The sequence below is a fragment of the Cucumis sativus genome, chromosome 6 (genome assembly GCF_000004075.3).
Source record: "Cucumis sativus cultivar 9930 chromosome 6, Cucumber_9930_V3, whole genome shotgun sequence".
In the NCBI taxonomy this organism is placed as follows: domain Eukaryota; kingdom Viridiplantae; phylum Streptophyta; class Magnoliopsida; order Cucurbitales; family Cucurbitaceae; genus Cucumis; species Cucumis sativus.
Genome location: NC_026660.2, coordinates 1,073,385 through 1,094,983, shown reverse-complemented (window position 1 = coordinate 1,094,983; position 21,599 = coordinate 1,073,385). Strand labels below are relative to the sequence as shown.

General features: G+C 30.9%; 1 protein-coding gene across 2 annotated transcripts; it reads left to right on the top strand.

Annotated features, from left to right (window-relative positions):
* Nucleotides 1–12,358: 12,358 nt before the first annotated feature.
* Nucleotides 12,359–17,718, top strand: LOC101206438. Of its 2 annotated transcripts, XM_011658102.2 has the most exons (5): nucleotides 12,944–13,086; nucleotides 13,200–13,242; nucleotides 13,439–13,554; nucleotides 15,516–15,756; nucleotides 16,049–17,718. In XM_011658102.2, the coding sequence occupies exons 2-5, from the start codon at nucleotides 13,225–13,227 to the stop codon at nucleotides 17,399–17,401; spliced, it is 1,728 nt and encodes a 575-aa protein (XP_011656404.1). In that variant the 5' UTR covers nucleotides 12,944–13,086; nucleotides 13,200–13,224; the 3' UTR covers nucleotides 17,402–17,718. The 2 variants fall into 2 exon arrangements, with proteins under 2 accessions (XP_004138433.1, XP_011656404.1); XM_004138385.3 differs by lacking the exon at nucleotides 13,200–13,242 and having other exon boundaries at nucleotides 12,359–13,086.
* Nucleotides 17,719–21,599: the final 3,881 nt, after the last annotated feature.

Below are 21,599 nucleotides of genomic sequence, written 5' to 3'. Positions count from 1 at the left end.
ACAAGTAGATTGAAAATAATGTCACGATGTCTCTAGGATAAAACAACCTAGATCTCGTCTGTCTTGATTGACACACTCCTGATTATGCTAAAAAAATCCAAGAAAAATGAGAGGTATATATTTTTTCACGTAGATCTAATCAACCTAAGAGAATATTTATAGACTTCGTAAGGCTTTTGGTTTCACAAAAAAATAGAAGAAAAAAAATTAATTAAAACAAATAATTTCAATACTTTTTAAAATCACCCTTAAACGTGGCGTAGATATAAAATCCTAAGTATAGGATAACACTCATTTTACATCTTAGGTCCCTTCAACCTCAAATTTGTTTGTGCTTTTCAAATTAATTCATAGGCACATAATATATGAACCATAAGTTGAAATAGCAATTATTGACCCTCCAATTCAATTCCAAAAGAATAAAAAGAAGATAAACTTCGTGGACTTGTCATTTCTTAGGAAGACTTCGACTAATAATCTAAAATATTAATAAATATTTTTTAATAGAACACTTATATCTAATCTACGTTATGAATTATGTATAAAGCGAGTACTGTTACAACATTGTATCAATATCACAATTGAATGATCTCCTTTTAAAAATAATTACATCACACCATACTACACCACTAAAATAAATTATATTGAAGGAAGTGATTGAATTCATAAATACACTGAAATGAGTTGAAACATTTCACCATCATGTTAATCGGTGTTAATGTTGCAATTGATATCCATAATTTATAGTCTTATTAAGATATATCCAAAATAGGCATATGGTGTTTGATTATAAGGAAAAGGAAAAGGACATGAGAAAGAAAGTCTTCCATTGAATTAAATTCAGGTGGGGAATTAAATAATAATAATAACAAAAGGAAGATTATGGTGTGGTGTGGGCTTAGTTTTATAGAACAAAACAATGAATCTCTTTTTTTTTTTTTTTTTTTTTTTTTAAGGACAAGGGGCAATGGACTCCAAAATCATTTAATATCTACTTGTACTAAAAGTTAGCTCTAAAAATGATGTTAAAGTAAAATATGCAACAAAAGGGGACCTCTCCATATATGATGTATAATGAATAACCTATATGGTGGTGCTCCATTATTGTTTAAAGGTGGGGGGACACATTTCATTTTTGTTTCCATTCTCACTTCATGCATTCTCTTTTCTGAAGTTGATGGAATTGAGTTCAATCACTTTTTAATCCTAATTTAATTGTTCCACTCGTAAGTTTTTTCAAACAAATAATTAACCCTTATTAAAAATCACCCAGTCATCAAAAATTTATACCCAAACAGATCGCACGACTTGGGTTCAGTTCCTTGGCTTTCTCTACTACCATTTTGTTCACTTCATTTTTTTCCACTTTTATTTATTTTTATTTTATTATAGTAATTTTTACGATGTAATTGCAAAAATATTTTCGTGTTTTACACTTCATTCTCACAAAAAAAAAAAAAAAAGTTGAAAGTTAAAAACAGGAAAGGAATTAAATTATTTATTAAAAAAAAAATACTTGTTGATTGCAATGAAAAAACATTAAAAAAGATGTTCTCCTAATTCTCTGTCTCCTCATTATCTCCATAATATAAAGAAACTCACACATGGTAATGTTTGGATCTTATGGTTGAAGACTTGAACTGTTACATTCATAGGTTAATTATTTGGTCTTATTTTAGAAGACAATTGCTCGTGACACGTTGAGAACCATAAAGAAAACAATAAGCTTCAAATCATTTTACAAATTTGTGCATGTGACATTAATTTTAAGTTAAGTTGGATTTATATTGTAATTGAGAATAGCCTCAAAATGTAATTAATAACTCTATCAACGGTCATGTTACAAAAAAGAATATGAAAAGCACATTCTGTAGCCCAATTATATGATGTAGGCCAACAAATGAATCAAGTCCAAGTGCACAAAACACAAATCTTTAATTAAGTGGAATTTATATCTCAACTCATTGCCACACTCATACATTTGCGTTAAACACTCCTACAATCAATTAATAAGGAGGTGACCAGCTTAAAATTTTCAAACTCGAGAAAATGTGATTTTATCAATTTTGAAATCACTTAGAGAGATTTAAATGATTAGAACAAACTTCAAATTCCCCCTAACTTTAGATATTTTCACTTCTCCCAAAACCAACATAGCTCAACTAAAGTCTAAAACAATGCTTGTATTATAAATATTACCCTCGATTCCACCCTATATGTGAATTACTTTCTAAAGATGGGAGAAAACCATGAAAAACAAACCCAAGGCCCAAATCCAATGAATTCTTTTCAAAAAGATATTGGACCTTTTCTAATGGGCTACGGTACTTTTTGGGCTTTCATAATTTGTTATCAAATGGTGGGCTGTCTTTAATGCAATTACATTTCAGGCCCTCGCCCCTCGTCGATCATTTATAATGATCAAATAAAAGGCAAAATTAAAGGTTTTGGACAAATAGCGAAAAATAAATAAAAAATTATAGAAGTGGAAAAATATGGATAAGTAATGAAGAATAAGAGTGTGAAATTGTACAAAAAAAAACTCACACTTGCATTAAAACATCCCATAATTTAGAGAGTTTTTAAACCATTAAAAAAAACACCAAAATACACTATAATTATACCAAATACCACAAAAACAAATATAAAAAGAGTTAGACAAATCATTATTAGAAAAATAAAAGATTTTATTTATTTTTTTACCATTTTCCAACATGGTTGACATTTTTGTATTTATTTGGCATGATTCATAAAAAGCAAAGGAAAAGTTTGTTTTCTCTTCTCTTCATTCTTTTGTTCATGCAAAATTTCCTTTTACTTTACCTTTCGTTCAATCTTTTGTGATTTCCAAAATCAACATTCAAGTTCAACAATGGAGTTAAAGATATTTGAGAGAATAGAAAGAAAGCAAAAAGTCTAGTGTGCTAGGCGTTGTGATTTGACGAGGACAAAAAGTCTACTAGAGAAAATGGATTGTGAGATGTTGGACCATAATGAATTTGTTACATGTACTTTTGCATGGGTTTTCATTGTAAATATGAGCCTTCATTATTTGTTGAAAAAAGTTTTGAATTTTGAAGTTTTGGGCAACTGTTTTTAAAACGAACGAAGAAAAAAAAAAAAAACTCTCAAGCCCCAAAACCTTTAATCTCATGAATCCATTTTTTTTTCCTATTTCCATCTTTTTCTCTCTCCCAGTTCTTTCATCCAACCGATCCTACAACTCGGTTCTAAGTACAGAAGATAGTAGGACAACTTAATGGTTGTTCGAACAAATATCAGAGCTTTGAATGTAAGTATTCTCAAAACCCACATTTCAATTTATTTTTGGTTTAGAATTTACTCATTAATTAAGTGCAATTATGGTAGAATTTCGATTCATTTTCCGTCGTGCATGTCTAATTTCTATCAATATTTACACTCTATAAAACATTTTCGAAAATGAAAAAAACTCACAAGCCCGTAATGGAAAATACAAAAAATACCCGCAATTAATTGGCATCTAGCACACATAATATATTTGGGAAACAAATGCGTAATATATTGGGAAACAAATGCGTAATATATTGGGAAACAATTGTTTGGATTTAACTATTCTTTTCTACACGATCATTTAGATTTGATAGTTTTAATTTGGGTAGTCAAATTTCAACGATTTTTTTCAAAAAAATTTGATACACGATCGTTTATATTTGAAAAACGATCATTTAGATTTGACTATTTTTGGTACGCAATCATTTACATTTGACAATCCAATATTTGAAAGTTTTTTTATCACGATCTTTTATATTTGACACATGATCTTAAACAACAAAATAACAGTTTGAAATTTTTTTTATAAAAATTGCAGAAGAAGAGAAAAATATGATGGAAAGAAGAAGAAAAATTCAAGAATAATATGGAAAGGAAGGGCAAACGGAAATGTTGGAAATGACCATCATTGTACTGTTTTCTAATTGATATTTCAATGGAAATTGATAATTATCATTATTTATTTTATTTTAGAATTATAATAATTATTCTTTATATATATATGTTGAAATTTTTTGTCTTAAAACTCGTAGTTTGTAATCATATTCTGTTCAATAAAGTTGTTATTGAGAAATTAAATATTATAATTTTAAATCCAATAAATCAAGTTCCAAGGCTATTTTTGAATAAACTTAAACTTTATGTGTAAACATAAACGTGGATCAAGTTCGAGTGTATAGCCTAAATAGTCTATAGTATATGAATAAAGGTTTGGCGCCTTATTTAGAGCGGCCCACTTTGTAGTACAAACGAGGTGATCCTGAATCGTTCATGTAGAGACATGAAAGTGGGGGCATCCTATGTAAAGTGTTTACATAAGACTGAACCATGAATTAGTCTTTTTTACGTTATAACACCGTTTACTGTTTAAAACTGACTATCTCGATTATTGATGACCTAGGTAACTTAATCTTAATCCTGAGTTAACTATGAACTCCTGTTCACACGAGATTATCCTCAGATCTGCATAGGTGAGGGCAGCTCATCAGCGTTGGCCCGCGCGCCCGACTTAAGGAGCAAGATGTAATCTTGGGGGTGAAACGATATTTTGACCCAGCCAAGGTTACAAGCAACCTGTGAAGGATTAACTTACTGATTATGGTTTTATCAAATGAACACAAATATATCTATAGTGAGGAGAGTGCAACTACGGGACTTTAGTGGAATGACCCGTTAGTTAACGAATGTTGATTAACTCGGTTTAAAAGAGTTTAGCTAGTTAATCTTGAATCGTTGGAGCCCATGATCTATAGGTCCATTAGGTTCCCCTGCTAGCTCATGTGGATTAAACTTAGAATAGTGTGATGAAATAAGTCGAATTGTTTGAATTGGGAGAAGAAAGAGAAACCGACAAATATAATGATATAGTCGTCGATCTTCTAATTAGAAATAGAGCTTTATGTTTTACATACTATAAGTATGAATGCGGATTCATACTAAGAAGCTCATAATTGATGGAATTGGTCAAAATGTTGACTTTTGACTTTGAAAAGTCAAACTTTGACCGGCCTTATATTCAGATGTGATTTGAATTTTGAAAAAATGAATGCGGATTCATGCTCGGGAGGTTGGAATTAGTCAAGATGGACAAAATGGTAAAAGTCAAAATATTGACTTTTGACTTAGAAAAGTCAAAGCTTGACTTTTGACTTGAAATATCTAATGACCATTTTACTCTTGGACTAAGTTAGTGGGAAAATCCAACATTTTGTTGGATAATCCCACTAACTCTTAGTGGGATATGTGGCTATATGAGATGTAGACACCTAGCCCACTAAGTTCCACTAATTGTTAGTGGAACATTAGGTGTTGAGATTTGACCAATTAATTACATGCATTTTTGCATGTATTTAGGTTATAAATAGGGGTGTTTTCAAATGATTGAAAACTTTTGCCTTTTTTTTTATCATTCTCCAATATCTCAACCAAGGAAAAAACATTCTACCTTCCAATCCCCTTTTATCTCCATTACTTTCTACACCAAATTGGGTCCCACAACCCGGTTGTTTATCCAGAGGATAGTAGTTGAGTGTTAGTGGTGGTATCGGTTTGAATTGGTAAGCAGGTATCGAAGTTTTTTTGAAAGCTTCAAAGGTAATATTTCCTAAAACCCTAATTTGATTGTTTTAGGGTTACATGTTAATTATGACAATTAGTGTAGAAATTCGATTCTTTTTTTCGCTGTGCATGTCTTAGTTCTATCAATATATATATTGTGTAAAGAATTATGATTAAAGAGTTCAATTATTCTTCTTGCAAAATCCTATTCTTTCCTCTGATTCTTTGAGCAATTATTTTCCTTTTTGATTCCATTCTTAACTCAAGCGTGTGCACGCATGAGTTGGAAAAGTTATGTTAACATTCGAGAGCAATCAACATAAGCGATTTAACATCGATGTCACGCCGATTTTTGCTTTTAGGGCAGTGTTTTGACACGACACAACTATGATCAACATTTGTTTTTCCAACAATCTAAAAACAAAATTATCAAATGTTGATCATATATGAAAATTTATGTTTGGATGTTAAATATAAAATTTCAAGATATAAACACAATAAATAAAGATATAAAGTTCAATCAAATCAAAATACATAGTTTTATGGTGTGTTTGGATTACATCTTCAAGTGTTTAATTTCTAAAATAAGTTATTTTAGATAAAAAAAATCTAAAGTGTTTGGAAGTCACTCAAAATAGATTTTAAAGTGTATTAATTTTCAACCATTTTTTAAAAAATAGTTTAAACAAAAATTAGTTTCTTGAATAACATTTTTTTAATTCAATTCAAATGGACCACTAATATGATTGGATTTTTTTTAAAAAAATATAATTTATACAAAAGTGACAAAATAACATAAAATAGAGTAGTTTTTTTAATGATTTTATTTAAGAATTAAAGGGAAAAAATATATATATTCCATAATGGGAAGCATTAGATGACAAAAAAAAAAAAAAAAAACTCATAACACCTTTATTTTTCATATTGCAAATTTGGTAAATATGATGGTAATCAATGATAATCAGATGATCATCTGCTTTTAAATTGGTTATTTCTGAAATTTTGAAAATGTAAGTATGATGAACTCTAATATCATAATTTCATTTTTGTTATTTTTATAAACTTCCTTTTCATGGTCGATTTCTTGATTGAAGGAAAATATCATCTTAAATAAAAAAAATTATGTGTATGCATGGAACACAATTTTATGGTTCTTTAAAATCTCTTTGACAAGTTTTGTGTATTTTTTTCATCTAAATTTGATAAGTAAAATTTGAATGTTGTTTTCTTGTTAGGATCTCAAATAATAATCTTTTTACCGTAACTAAATCTCTCTTATTATTTAAATGTATCATTATCATATTGATGGTATAGGAGTATTTTTAAACTTTTTAAAAAAGATTTAGAGTTAATTTTGCAATTGTTAGATATTTAGAATTGGCTATGTATTTGGTGAAAGTTTTTTGAGTTTGGTTCTTAGATTGTTTTAGCGATGTCTCATAAGATAATGTCTCTCAACATGTTACTCTTCCAGATTTATTTTTTCTTAAATTTGAACAACTATGAGTTTTTTTTTAAGGTTTCTTTCCTTGTTTATGCTTTAGAATGAAGTTGTTTTCCATCTTCGGGCTGTAGTATTTAAGAGTTAGAAGTTATCTTGCTAGCTAGATTTTTTTTCAGTCTTTTTAGTCTATTTTTATGGAAAATTTTCATCTTGGCGGTGGTAATTGGATGGTATATGTCAATCTTTGTGATGATGATTTTGTTGTAGATAGATGTGTTTGAGATCGTCGTTGAAATGTACTTTGTGTGAATGTTGTCTTGATTTTAGGGGAGCCGAAGATAACATTGCTTGAGAAGGGATTCTCAAACATAGGGGAGTTTAAGTTCAACAAGTGAAGTGATATTCACTAGAGAATGGAAATATTACTATTGAGAGTGAGTCTCACACTTATGAAAAGCCTTAACTAACGTTCACTAATATTCTTGTAATTGGAAGATTTAAGTTCGTTGAAAGGGTGAGATGATCCCATATTCAAATGAGTCTAAGTTTGCTATTTTTGCAATTTTGAAAATGCAAGTGACATAGATTCTATTATCCTAAATTTTTGTTTACTGTTTTTTTTTTGTAAACTTTCCTATTAAAATGGATCAAACTTGTTCAAATGTTGTTATTTTTATATTGCTTATTGTAATCTAATTTTTTTTTAAAGATAATCACAAAAATGTAAATGTCTTTTTATAACATGCTAAAAAAATTGTCTTTTTATGACTATGACCGTCCCATGGCTTGCCCGAATATTCCTTTTATGCAAAAGAAAAATACAACAAAACACTTATTCCTCCTTTTTCCCCCCTCTCATCTTTTTAACTTTATAATATGATATTAGAGGTAACTGTATTTGAATCATTTAAAATTTTCCTCAAAATCAAATTTACTCCATTCTCTAAAACTTTGGTTTTTTTCTTCTTCTTTTGTCCATTTGCTTAACTGAATTGTTAACGACTTAACGTATGCAAATTAAGATGTAGCTATTTTTCCTTTTTACTTTCCTTCATTTTTTATATTTTATCTTTATGATGATTAAATATATCAATGTTCTTTTAATTTATCTCACCAAGTAAAAAAGTAAGTTGAGAATCGAGAGCAAGAGCAACAAAATGTTCAAAATACAAAGGTTAATACGATATGTTTATATAACATTAGTTTTTAAGGGTTAAACGAATCTAATCTTAGTCCTTTTTTTAGGTCATTCGTAAGAAAATATTTTATTATTTTGGAGAAATCAAACTGATTGTGCATTTTTAAGGTAGACTAAAACATGATATTAAAATGGCCTAAATTATATTCTTTTATGCCTAAATCAATTATTCATTTGAGTTTATTTCATATAAGCAAATATTTATATATTTAGAAGTTCAACCTAAACACATCATTATAATAACAATCAAAACATTTAATAAAACATTATTATTTTGACTTTAATTAATTCTGAAGTAGAAGTAGTTTTTGTTTTTAAAATATTAAAATAATAATAATAAGAGGTTTTTAAAAAATAATAATCACTTCATTAAAATAATCATTAAAAGATAATTTCTTTAGAAATGTTAAATATATATATATAGTCTATTTTGCTATTTTTAGCAATTTTCTAATAAAATAATAATAATAACAATAACAACGATAAAATTTCTCCATCTATTTTCACTTTATTTTATACTCAAATTATGTGAATCGTTAGTTGCTTCTAATTTTCTTTTCCTAAAGTTTTTATAATCTCTATTTCTAACTTTATTTATTTTCTTCCATTTTTATCCATTTCCCCACTTTCTCTTTCTAACATTTTAAAAATATTCCTAACTTTTTTTTTTTATATATATCTTTTACGTGTTCACTTCCCCTTTATTTTTGTTTCTCTACAATTTTTGTATGGTTTGTTTTAACTTTTTCCTTCCTTTGGTTTTGTACCATTTTAGTAACTTCTTTTCTTTTCGCTTTAGTAACTTACACTTCTATTTTTTGCACTCAACTTTTTTTCTTAAAAAAAAAACTTTCATCAAACTATTTATTTTGTGTTTGAAATTTTAAACCAACCACTTTATTGCATAAGATTTAAAATATAGTTTCAAATGTTCTTTCTTAGTTCAAATTCAAATGAACAAAAAAAAAAAAAAAAAACTTAAACTAGTTTATAAAGACAAAATTTACTGATATATCACTCAACACTTCTTCCTTCTCCCTTCTTCGCCTCCCCCATCTCTCCCGCTCCTCTTTTCAAATCTCAAAAAAAGAAACTTCAAAACTAAAATATACGAAAAAAGAAAAATTATCCTATCAAACAACTTTTGATCATCAATGGCAATCGAATACTAAAAAAAGAAAAATTTTGAGAAGTGAAGAATAAAGGAGGAAAAGGAGAAAAAATGTCACATCAATAAAATTATATAAAAGTTGTATATACATTTAAATTTGGTCCTATACAATTATTTTTCATTTTTTCATTTTTTTTGTTAGTCAACTAACCACCAACTTTAACCCAAATATTCTTTAGAACTATTTTTCAAACTTTTAAAATTAAAAGGTAGGTTTTAAAATCATTATCGACAAAATAGATGGTAAAGTTTAATTTAAATGACCAAAATTTTGTTTTTCTCAAGTCTTTACACCCCTCCATGTATCTAACCTTTTTTTTTTTTTTATCATTTTATATTTAACTTAATTTTTTCACAATAGTTTCGTTTTTATATTAGCTAAATTACAAGTACAAATTTAATTGGAGTAGCATAACTATAGACCTCTATAGATAATACATAAACACGATCGTTGATTACTTTTAGTGTTTTAATTTAACTCCTTTACAACTTGTGTGATTTAATTCTTTACAACTTGTGTGATTTTAGTGGTTAAAAACATCAAATTAGATTAGTAATTACGGAATTAAAATTATTAATTGAATTATACATTTACCATGGTTAAATTATATAATGTTGCCCCTTTAAACATAAAACAAAATTTGAGTAAAGTTATTTGTACAATTTTTTAAAAAGTTTAACCAAATAGCATCATAGTTCAAACTAAGACATCTATTTAATTATTTTCTTTAATAGATCAAATGTCACCATGAAAGTGGGGGTAGAAGGGGGTGGGCTAGCTAGGTCGGTTTGGCTTATTGTACCCTTCATTGGTTTTGCCTTATATTGTAATTAGAGGGACCTACTCCAAAGAGAAAAAAAATGCTTATTAAAAATGAAAAGAAAATAATAAATAAATATGATAAATTATTTCAAGTAGGAACAAATTTAGAGAAAATTTTAAAATCTATATCATTTCTAATATTTTGTTATATTTAATTTAAAAGTCAAAATTAATTTTATGTCCCTTAGTTCCTCATGTTTAAAAATGACTATTTACCCTTCAAGTTTTTAAAAATAAAATTAAAACGTTGGAAAGAAATTTATAGAAGATATATTTAGAGTTTCTAACCTAACAACAATTTTATAGAATTAAACTTAAGAACTAGGCTAAAAGGGGTCCAACAAACTTTTACATGTATGAGAAATTAAATTAAACTAAATAATAACATAACACAATCTTAAAAGTAAAACACAAATAACAAAATATTAAATGTTCCAACACCCCTCTTCTTTTGTTCACTCTCTTCCTCCATAGCTAAACTATTTGAAAAGCCAAAAGCCAAAAGCCCAAAAGCCCAAAAGCCTAAAGCCAAAATAATAATAACAAAAAATAAATTAGGAATTAAATAAATACTTAAGCATCTAGTCAATTTATTTTGTTCAAGTTTAATATTCTTCTATTAGAGTGACGTTTAAAACCAAAATTTGAAGAGTTCGTGATAAAAACAAACGATTTGAAACATCATAGGCTAAACATATTTACTTTTCAAAATTCAAGGACAGACTAAAAATATATCTTTTCTTATAGTATCAATTTAAATAATAAATTATCAATTTATAACTTTAAAGATTAAACACACTTTTTAAAATTATTACTCATAAAAAGGTTATTTTCCTCTAATTTTAATTTTAAGTTTTATCAATTTTAATAATAAATTATCAATTTACAACTTAATGTTAAATTTACGTTCTCTAACGTTAGGGTTTGGAAGTGTTAGTCATTTTAATTACTATTTTAATTATTTTATGAGACACAACACCAATAACAATAACTTTTTTATCATGCATTCAATAAGTTAAATAAATTTACTATGTGAAATTGATAATTTTTTTAAAAAAAGATGGACTATTTACTCTCTATGCAAACATAAATATTTGTCCATTTTTATCTTTAATTCTATGGATTTAATAGCCATTAAATAGTATTTGGTTTGTTTTTTTCTTGCACTAGAGGAAAATTAGTAAAAATAAAGTATACAAAGATAAGATATATGAAGCACATTTCAAATTCTATATAGAAGCCTAAAACTCATAAATTTCACTTAATTTCATAACAATATTATAATTAAAATAAAAGTATAAAAATCAGAAGAGTATAGAAAATCATATATATTTGCTCGTGTACCCGTTAAAGGTTAAACATCAAATCCTTACACAAACTTAACCTCATTTAAAGAATTCTTATGTTATTAATCTGATATCATGTACTTTTGTGGATTAAATTAATTTTTTAAAGGTTAAATATAGAGCATCTTTCGTGTGTTTGTTTTCAATAAACCTTATATATAATGTCGTATATTTAAACTTATCGATATTGGTATCTTATCTCTAGTTTGATTTGTGATGTATTTTCATTTTTACTTTTAATAAAATATATAAAATAAAATTTGAATGATCATTTTGTTTGTTTTTAGATCTTGTCTTGAAAAATTGTGGAGGTGAGATATACGATTGTATTTTCAAATTCATAACTAAATATAAATTTTAAAATTTAAAATGGAATTAAATGTATTTTTGAATACAATAAAAAAGAAGAATTTGTTGGAAGTCTTTTAAATGATTTTGTATGGTTTTATGAAAACAATAATTTAAATAATACTCAATTATTGGGGTAGTAGAATAAGAAAATATAAAAAAAGAGAAAAAATGGAAGATTGTAACGTAATTTGTTGTTGGTTCGTCAGTGTCTGGTGGCCAACGGGCGTTTGCCAGTTTCACGGATAAGAAATGACGTGGAAGGTGGGCCCGTAGGGAAAACGCTGGATGGATTTCGGATGGCCGTAAACCCTACAATCCTGTGGGGCCTCGATGACGTGGGCTTTATGCATTACCCACCGGATCTTAAACCGACTTACTATTCTCTATTTATATATTACCCTTGAAGTCCGCAAGGCAGGTCCGTTTTACCTCGCGCATAACAAAATATCTAACCCTTTCTATATATGTCGGTCATTGCAACATATCTTCCTTTCTTCTCTTCTCTTCGTTTTTCCTCTCTGGCAATTGTAACTGCGATTCCTTTCTAACGTTTCCTTCCCATCTACTTTACAATCCATTCGTCTTCTGATTTCCAAAATTTTCTCAGATTTCTGTTTCTTCTTCTTTATTTTCTTTTACCATTTCTTTCCTGGTGTTTGAGGCTTTCGGATTCATTGGATACTCAATTTCGCTGCGTCGAGGAGCTCGGGGATTTTGAATCTACCGGCAGTAATCTTGAAACTTCTTTTCTATATTCTCATTGCACGAAGACTATTGCGTTTCTCGATGTCAAACCCTAGAAAAGAAGAATCGATCGCCAGGAACGTTAACGATGCCGCCGATCGTGATAACGTTGAAGAATTCGCTGACTCGTCTCGTGTTGGCGGTGCCTCTTCTAATGTTGTTGAGGTTTCTGGAGGTTCGCATGCTTCGACGAGGGAGATTAATCTTACGGAGCGGCTCACTGATATAATTGTTGATGAAGGAGATGGCGATCTGTTGCTTCAACACAGCGATCGGGAAGATAGGGTTATACGGTGGCTTCAGGCGCTAGATATGCAAGTTATGGGCGCTTGTCGGGCTGACGAAAGGTTGAAGCCGTTGTTGAAGATGACTACGTCTAGCGGCATAGCGGAAGATCGTCTTCTTGCTCAATTGAGTCAGGTTTGTGCTTAAATATGTATTGATTATTCTAAGTTTTAATATATGGTGGATTTTTAATTGTCAACGATCGTTCGCTGCTTTATATTCCATGCTCGTTCTGCGGTTCTGCATAGGACTCCTGGTGCCGATGGAGATGTCATGGAATCTGTATTTGGCGTGAGTAAAAAAGATTGAACGATATTTTTCTTTCAATTTCATTTTTCGTCGCTTCAATTTGGTGGTTTCCCCCCTCTCGGTCTAGATTCTGTTTCAATCTGTATTGCTGCTGGTTATGGGTTTTTGCAGTGTCTAGTTCTGCGTCTGTCATTTTTCCTTTTCGCTGATGTGATCCACCTCCATTTTTGTAACTCAGCATTTCGAACCGGTTGAAGTTGGCATTCTGGCTAGGTGTTTCTGTATACCTCTCGTCTCTATTCGTGTTGGAAAAATTGACAAGCAAGGAAGCCTCCTTTGTCCTACGTCCTCTAGGTAATGATGTCATGCGATTGTTTGTGCTCAGGCTTATTCTATTATTCTTGAATAATATGAAGACTGCTACTTTGATCAGAAGCGAATAACTAAGAAAGGAATGCATATATTTACTTCTTCGTTTCTATCTCTACTTTTTGAGCATTTATTAGTTAGGTTGAGAACACTGTAATAGTGTATAGGTCGAGGGGATGAGCAATTTTTTTCATGCCACTTGACTCTGCCAATGTTTAAATTCTTTTGATTCTGTAGATGCCAACTGTCTTTCATTTTCTAAATTGCAACTTAAAATGCTATAATTTGCAATATCCATTTATAATCCAATCTCTTCATATAAGATATTTTAAGACCTGGCACCATCGTTTCTATTTGTTAGTGTGTAGGATTTTCCTGTTTAATGCAAATGTGGACTCCGAGTTCCTTGTCCTGTTCCTGTGTAAAATATAGTTTCTTGCTTGACTTTGTCATTTATATGACTTCAAATTGTTGCTTTACTAATACTACTTGACTAGGTGATTGTTGGGACAGTTCTTATGCAATTTTTTAAAATAAAATCAGTGCTACTTTTTTCATGGTGTTGCCTTCTCCTTTTGTAAGAAATGCTGAGTGTCTAACTTGTAGTAATTGTGCACTTTCACATTAGTACACATCTTTGTTTACTTCATATTGCTCTGCAGCACCACCTGATGAATCAAATATGATAACAATTGCTACACCAACATATGTAGCCCCTATGCTGCCCCTGGGGTAGCTTCTATGTTTTCTTTCCTCTTCCTATGTATATGTGTCTTCTCGTGACTATATTTCTACATCTAGCCTATAGATCATTTTTATGGGGATGGGGTCTAATTAGGATTCTAATTAGAAGTTCTTTTACTTCTATGGTATAACTGTAATCAGTGGTAATTTATAGATTTAGGACTCTACATGTTAGCCTACTAATAGCAACAATGTTCTTTCTTCCAAATAAATATATCTTTTGGTTTGTAGGTAATGTGGGCGTTTTCTATTATGATCTCTGAATTATGAGGAAGTAAAGGTAGTTTCATGCTCTTGTACTATAATAACAGCTTGCTTCTGTTTTCTAGTTGTGTAGGGTTACAACATATAATTAAAATGGGATTATTGGAATGGGTGCTATCTGTGCTGTACTTTTGTCCTAACTGTTCCGAATGCGTTCCCCTGTCCATCTATCTTAATGTTTTTTCAACGTATGCTGAGTCCTTTTGTATCTGACCAAAGTGTTTGGGAGCCTAACTGTTTGTTCTGATAAAATGTAGCAATATAATTCTTTCTTGGAAGACGTTATATTTTTATTTTTAATTATTTGGTGCTGATTTATATTTATATTTGTACTTAGTATAGTGTCATATTAACTCTATGAAATGATGATGTAGAAAGATTTTGTGTTATTTTTAATTGTTAAAGAGGAATCAGATTTGAGGTTTTGATTTAAAGTGAATTACTCATCATTTAATATTTAACAGCGGAACATCTTAACTTTGTCAGTTTGAACATTTTTCAGCATGTCAAGTGTTGGTATTTTTCTGCAATTGTCTTTAGCGTTACTTTTTTCTTTTGGTAGTCAAGTTGAAATTTCCAGTCCTTTTGATTGGAACCTTGCTAATAATGATGGTGGAGAATGTAGTCTATGGTCTACCTAGCATTGAAGTGACAAGTTATTTCAATTGCTAATTGATTTTAGATGGTGAGAAAATTTCAAATGTTTTTGGGGATCTGGTTGTAAATAAATGAGATAGAGTAATAGACTACGTATTCAAGTCTACTATCTGATTCTTTTATCTCAGAAATTTATGAATATTTTTCGTTTTTGTATTTGACACACTTTTTTTCTTTTAGTTCCTCAGTCATTTAGATTTAACTGTTAAGGTTTTGATTGATTATGTAAAATTGGATTTTTTATGCTTCTAAAATATCTTCTATTTGGTCGATCATCACAGGGGAAACTTAAATCTAATGGTTGTACCATCATCCGACTTTCGACTGTCATTCATTGGGGATAATGGCCAAGTAGAGAGACTATTCACTCTGAGTAGCAGATCGTCAAGTGCTTCCGTTACAATTGAGGAGATTGGATCTGATAATTCTGGCCGTTCATTTGTTATTAAAGCGAATGATCAAAATATTTATTTTTGGTGCTCAGAGAAATCAAAGCTCTTGGGAACAGAACTACTTGTGAAGGTATTTCTACTTCTGTATTTAGCGTAATGATAAGTAGTTTTTTTGTTTAGGGTACAGCTTCAGTAAGTAATGAACATTTTCTATTGCTCCTCACTCATGAAAACAACTTGTTGGAAAGGGAATCATGTGAAGCTTTTATGTGGTTTTATTTCTTCATGAGTTGTGGTATTGTTATGAATTGACACTATTATTTTGATGGTTTCCTGATGGTTATCACTGGATATATATCTAGAACAGTTTTGTGCTTTTGTTTGGTTGCATATTTCCTTATGTCTCTTCCCCTGTATCACAGATGAAAGATTTACTGCAGAGAAGGCCTTCTATTTCTGAATTAACTGGAATCAGTGAATCACGTCTTGGTTGCTTTGCAACACGCCTTCGTGCGTATCTCGTGGAGTCAACTGTTGCTAACCACCATCCGGCAAGTTCTGCAGACTCACACTCTTCAGCAGACAACATTAGAGAACCATCTCATTCATTATCTCATTTTGGACAACCGTCTGCATCATCAAAATCTATGCGGTCAAGGTATTCCAGTAGTCCAGCAATTAAAGCAAATTCTACACACCAGGGAAGTCTAAGCCCCAGGTTGAATTCCTTTAAAGAAGGCCTGCCTAAGACGTTGCTTTCTCTGAGAGATGCTGCTAGGGAAAAATTCAGGAGGCGTGGAGAGAACTTGGCTTTAGACAACCATATTGTAGCATCATCAATTTCCACCGATGCATTTTGTGTTAATTCTGAAACTCAAACCGTTGATTCAAATTGCCCATCATCTCCAACAAGCTTTTTGGAATCATTGGGAAAATTAGCCACTCCAATTCCTGGAAGTTCATCTCATGCCCCTTGTGTGGTTTCACCTCTCTTTACGCCGTACTATTGCTGGTGTCCTAGTGCATCCTCACTTCTGCAGCGAAGGGAAGAACCTTCTCAACTTCCTATCCCATCCGTCACTGCATCTTCTCTTCCGCCATTTCCTTCGCTGTTACCAGCCTCTACACCATCAAACTTATCGGTCCCAATATCACCTTTAAATCTAGTTGATTCTCCGTCGGTGGATTTTCCTGCACTATTTCCAGAGCCACTGGTTCGTTTGCCTCTGAATACCTCTCAGCAGATCCCAACCTTCACTCCTTTGTTCTGCGACCCTATTGTTCATGTTCCTGTAATTGATGTTTGCTCTTCAGGTCCAGGCTACCTTGTTAGTGCTGGTCCTACCATTTCAACCTCCATTCCACCACTACATCCTAAACTCGTGAATCCAATGATACCTACTACTGATGTGGAAAAGGATGCTAGGGAGACATTGCGTCTTCTCATCAGCAGTTCAAGCCAGGGTAACTCTCAATTGATGAACGTTCTCCCAGTTGTTCTAACAGATTCTGAAGCAAACCAAAGTTTATTTTTGACTGGAAGCCGTGGTCTCTACAGTAGTGCTCGAGACATTGATGCAATTGCAAGCAGCATTGCTTCTCTAGGCATTGTGTCACTTTCAGGGCAATCCACAAGTGAGCATGTGGGGAAAAGATTCAATGTTGATGGTTTGAACGACCATTCCGATGACAGCAGTGATTCAGAAAGTAGTTCTTGTTCGGATGGGGATGATGTACTTTCCCCTTCTCACTCCAACGAAAGGAAGTCTGGTTGATAGAAATTTTACGTTCATACATTCATTTCTTCTTTTGTAGATGTTGGTCGCTTTTGTTGCCATCTGCTAATATGTAGATATGTTCCCATTTGTATTTTGAGTTATAGTTAGTTTAGTTCTTCACCAAAAGAGGTTGGTGAGTTCGTTTTTTTTCTTTTTTTTTTTCTGTTCTGTACGCCCCTAGTTTTATATTGCTTTAGTGTATGGTTATGTTTCATTTGCCTCCTTATTTCGTTCTTGCGCTGGATTACTCTCTATGGGTGCATGTGATTTTCTCTTTGTTCACAAATAAGAAGGCTAATTATTTAGGTTTAAAACGTAGTATTCGGTGTTAGGGGTATTATGCACTTTGTAATACGGAGAAGTGGAAATCATTTTATTACTCGTTTGATCATATCATGGCTATGTTGGGACTAATTTGAATTTTTGGGTTAGTTGGATTCTGAAGTACTTTCAACCAATCCTAAAATTATGGATCGGATTATTGGGTTTTATAACTTTTTTCCTTCTAACATTTGTTAAAATTAAAAAAACATTATAAAATATCTACATGTAAAAAAAAACATTCATAAAAGTATAACATTAATTTAAAAAAAGATGTTTCAATACTTTGAAAAATTGGAAGGTGCAACTTTGTGACGGATTAAGGTTATTTTGTTGGTTTGCCCTTTGAATTTGTGTCTCAACATTTGATTGAAAATTTAAATGATAAGTATAAGAATGACATGGTAGTTGCTTTGTCACCTAGATCGAACATATGGTGAATAAACGTTTCTAGAAATGTGGAAAAATATTTTTGTATTTTCTAATGATTGAAGAAAATATTTAAATGATGTTGGAATAGCACGGTGGTCTCGTGTCCACTGCCCATGAAGACGATATAACAGGATGGACAACAAATAAAGCTTGAGTCCATGAATTCTATATTGAAAGAACTTGGAGATTTGCCTATTATTGCTTCCTTTCTTGAACATGTGAGAGCCTTATTACAACATTGGTTTTAGGAGTGTTGAGAAGGAGGCGTAATAATTATACCGAAGAAACAATTGCTTCATTTCTTGAACATGTGAGAGCCTTATTACAACAATGGTTTTAGGAGTGTTGAGAAGGAGACGTAATAATTTTACCGAAGAAACAAGAACGAGCTTTAACAATGTAGGTCAATCTAATTGACTGTTACCAACTCCATGTCAAATAATTAGATAAGGAGGAGGTTGGAAATCTTCATATTCAAGAGTGCACTGGTAAGAAGTTTCAAGCTGACCAACCACCATGTTCACATGCCATTACTGCAGCACGAGATCACAATATTTACATTTGTAGTTTAGGTCCTAATTATTACACTAATGAATGTTTGTTAGCAACATATTCAAAAATCTCGTTTACCCAATTGAGAATCAGTTAGATTGGAAGACAAGTTAAGATTATATGCATATGACTGTCTTACCTCCGAAAGTAGTCAACAGAGTTGACCGACCAAAGAAAAAGAGGATTCTAAGTGTCAGTGAAGCTCTCAAATTGTATAAGTGTAGTAGAGAAATACGCCACAACAGATTGACATGTACCAATCTAATTACATACACCAAAAAGTCGAGCATACAAGATTAGTAATTAAATCATACATGTCAATTACGAGAAAGTTCTTTTTGTAGTTAGATTTATGGTTCCTTTTAGCCCTTTAGTTTTCCTCTTTTTTTTTTTTTCTTTTTCTTTTCTATCTAGTTTGTAGACACCAAAACCAAAGACAAGTGTGATTGAAGAATCAAATAAAAATTATAAGTATATTTTATATATTTATAATATTAACTATTTGAGGTGACCTATCATAAATGGATTTATAATTTCTGCTATGAAAAAATATGTTTTCCTAAATTCTGCAAAATTAAAGTTGCCTCGAGATAGCCCCAAGCTGAAACCTGAAACTTGAAACCATTCACAAATCTGAAACCTGTATTTCTAAAGCTGAACATGAACTTTTTCACAAACAATGAAACCTGTATTCCAAATACATAAATTCACAATAGTAAATATGTTCTTCAGATTCATAAGCCCAAAAATTACAGGGGTATTAATTCCATGATATTCATTACATCAATTGATTTGTGTACAGGTTTCACAACATACATATACAACTCTTACAGATTTTGCAATAAAACTCAATACACATGAGTGTTGGTCCATAATTGAAACACCAATTATTTTCTAAAGTACTACATGTTTTCTTAACATAATGAAACTAAATAAAAATACATATTCAAAATATTTAATGGTGAATACGTCGCAATCACTTTTGTTTTGTTGCAGTGGAATGGAGCCAACTTACTAATGATTATCGTGGACATTTAATGGAGAGTAAACGTAATCAACATTTGTCCAAGAATCTTGAAAGTACTCTTTCGATTCGAAGACATAATGAACCAACTGATACTCTTCATTTCTATCAAACGACCAAACAAGTGGTTCTTTTTAATACATTCCTTATATCAGGACCACTTTGTAACTCAAAGTCACTTCAAAGAAGAAAAAAAAATGTATATGTATTTATGTCAGACAAAAACACAAGAAGACAACCTTCAAATGCAAGAACGTAAATAAAGTAGCATAACAAATAAAAACCATGAAGATTGTGGTGAAGTTTTGTTCAGAAAGAATCCCGACTGCCTTAATCTTCAAGTGAATGGAAAAGGGCATCCAAATGTTGGAAAAAAAAGTAAGCACTAAATGAAGTTTAATATGTTCGAAGATGGTGAATATATATCATGCCCTTCAATTTTGCAATATATGATTTTATACTTGTAAGTTGCTTTTCAACAACAGTTACTTGATATTTAAGATTCCTAATAGCCTTTTTTATCTTAGACTTTGACTTCTGTTTCCTATGTTACTCAATTCTCGTGTCAACAATGTTAAATGGGTGGAGTTCGTCAAAAGGTTCAATTGAACTAATTATCATTTGCTCCTCTTCAGGTGTCATCTCAATGGAAAATGAACATGATTAAATGTTATGATATTTCTAAGAGCGATACTAGATACATGGCTAAGATTGAGACTGAGATTATAATGATATTATATGCACATGAAGATTATCTTGTTGTCAATGTTGAGTATACTCCATGACAATGATGTGGTGGTGAGTTTTAGACGTGTCTCACTACAACAAAAATGATGAGAGTATTGGGCATTCCCTACTACATCGTAAGGTTAAGGTCGAAAAGGAGGACATTGGGTGTACTGGGCATGTCATACCACAACATAGTAAAGTCAAGCTAGTTGTTTCTAAACCATGAGTTGCTTGGCTATAAATACTTAACCTAGAAAAGTAGTTTATAAGATTGTATTATATGTGTTGCATACTTGTTTCACTATCTTGCCTTGTTTTAAAAGATGTCATTGGAGTTTTATAGCCATCCTTTCAATATTTAATTCTCTTATAGGTAGAGATCGTAGTTTTGATGCTTGTTAAAGCTCCGTTTCTGCTAGGAGTGTGATTGGAATTTATATGGCTCATTTCCTGCATGCATGTAATGATAATTTGTAATTAAACTAATAAAATACTTGGTTGTCGTTGTCTGGTATAGACTAGTATAAGAGTTTTGTTTTGATTTTTAAAAATAGTGTTGTCTGGTGGGGACTGTGAACTTCATTTGTGCTTTTGTCTATACAAGACTATTGAGCAGGTTGGGTAAACCTAAAGATGTTTTGCAAAAGATTTAATTTATTGTTTATTCCTATACATTTTTTCCTTCTTTGGGCTCGGTAGGGTTTGATAAAAATGACATTTTCTTTTTGTCGTGCATGTTTAGGGCTAGTTTTCTCATTTAAAATGAGTGTGCATTGTGAGTCTTAAGCTTGAAGATTGACTAAGCCTTAACTTCATGTATTGCAATTAAAAAGCTTATTCTTTTCTGGTTGTGATTTTGTTCTAGCCGTCAGGAGGCATAGTTGAATCGTAATGAATGTAGCAAATCACAAAAAGAACTCGAAATGAGTTTTTCGTGTTGTATTGAAGAGGCCGATCAAATTTTGAAAAAATTTTATATTATAAATTTGAGAGATCTCAAACTTAGTGAGAGGGTAAGTTGAGACTGACTAGTTTTAAATGAGTCATTAAAGAGAGTCTATTAGATAAATATTTTATTATAATTATCAAACATTTTATATAGGGAAGTTTGTTTGATGAAGCATACAAAATCATAGA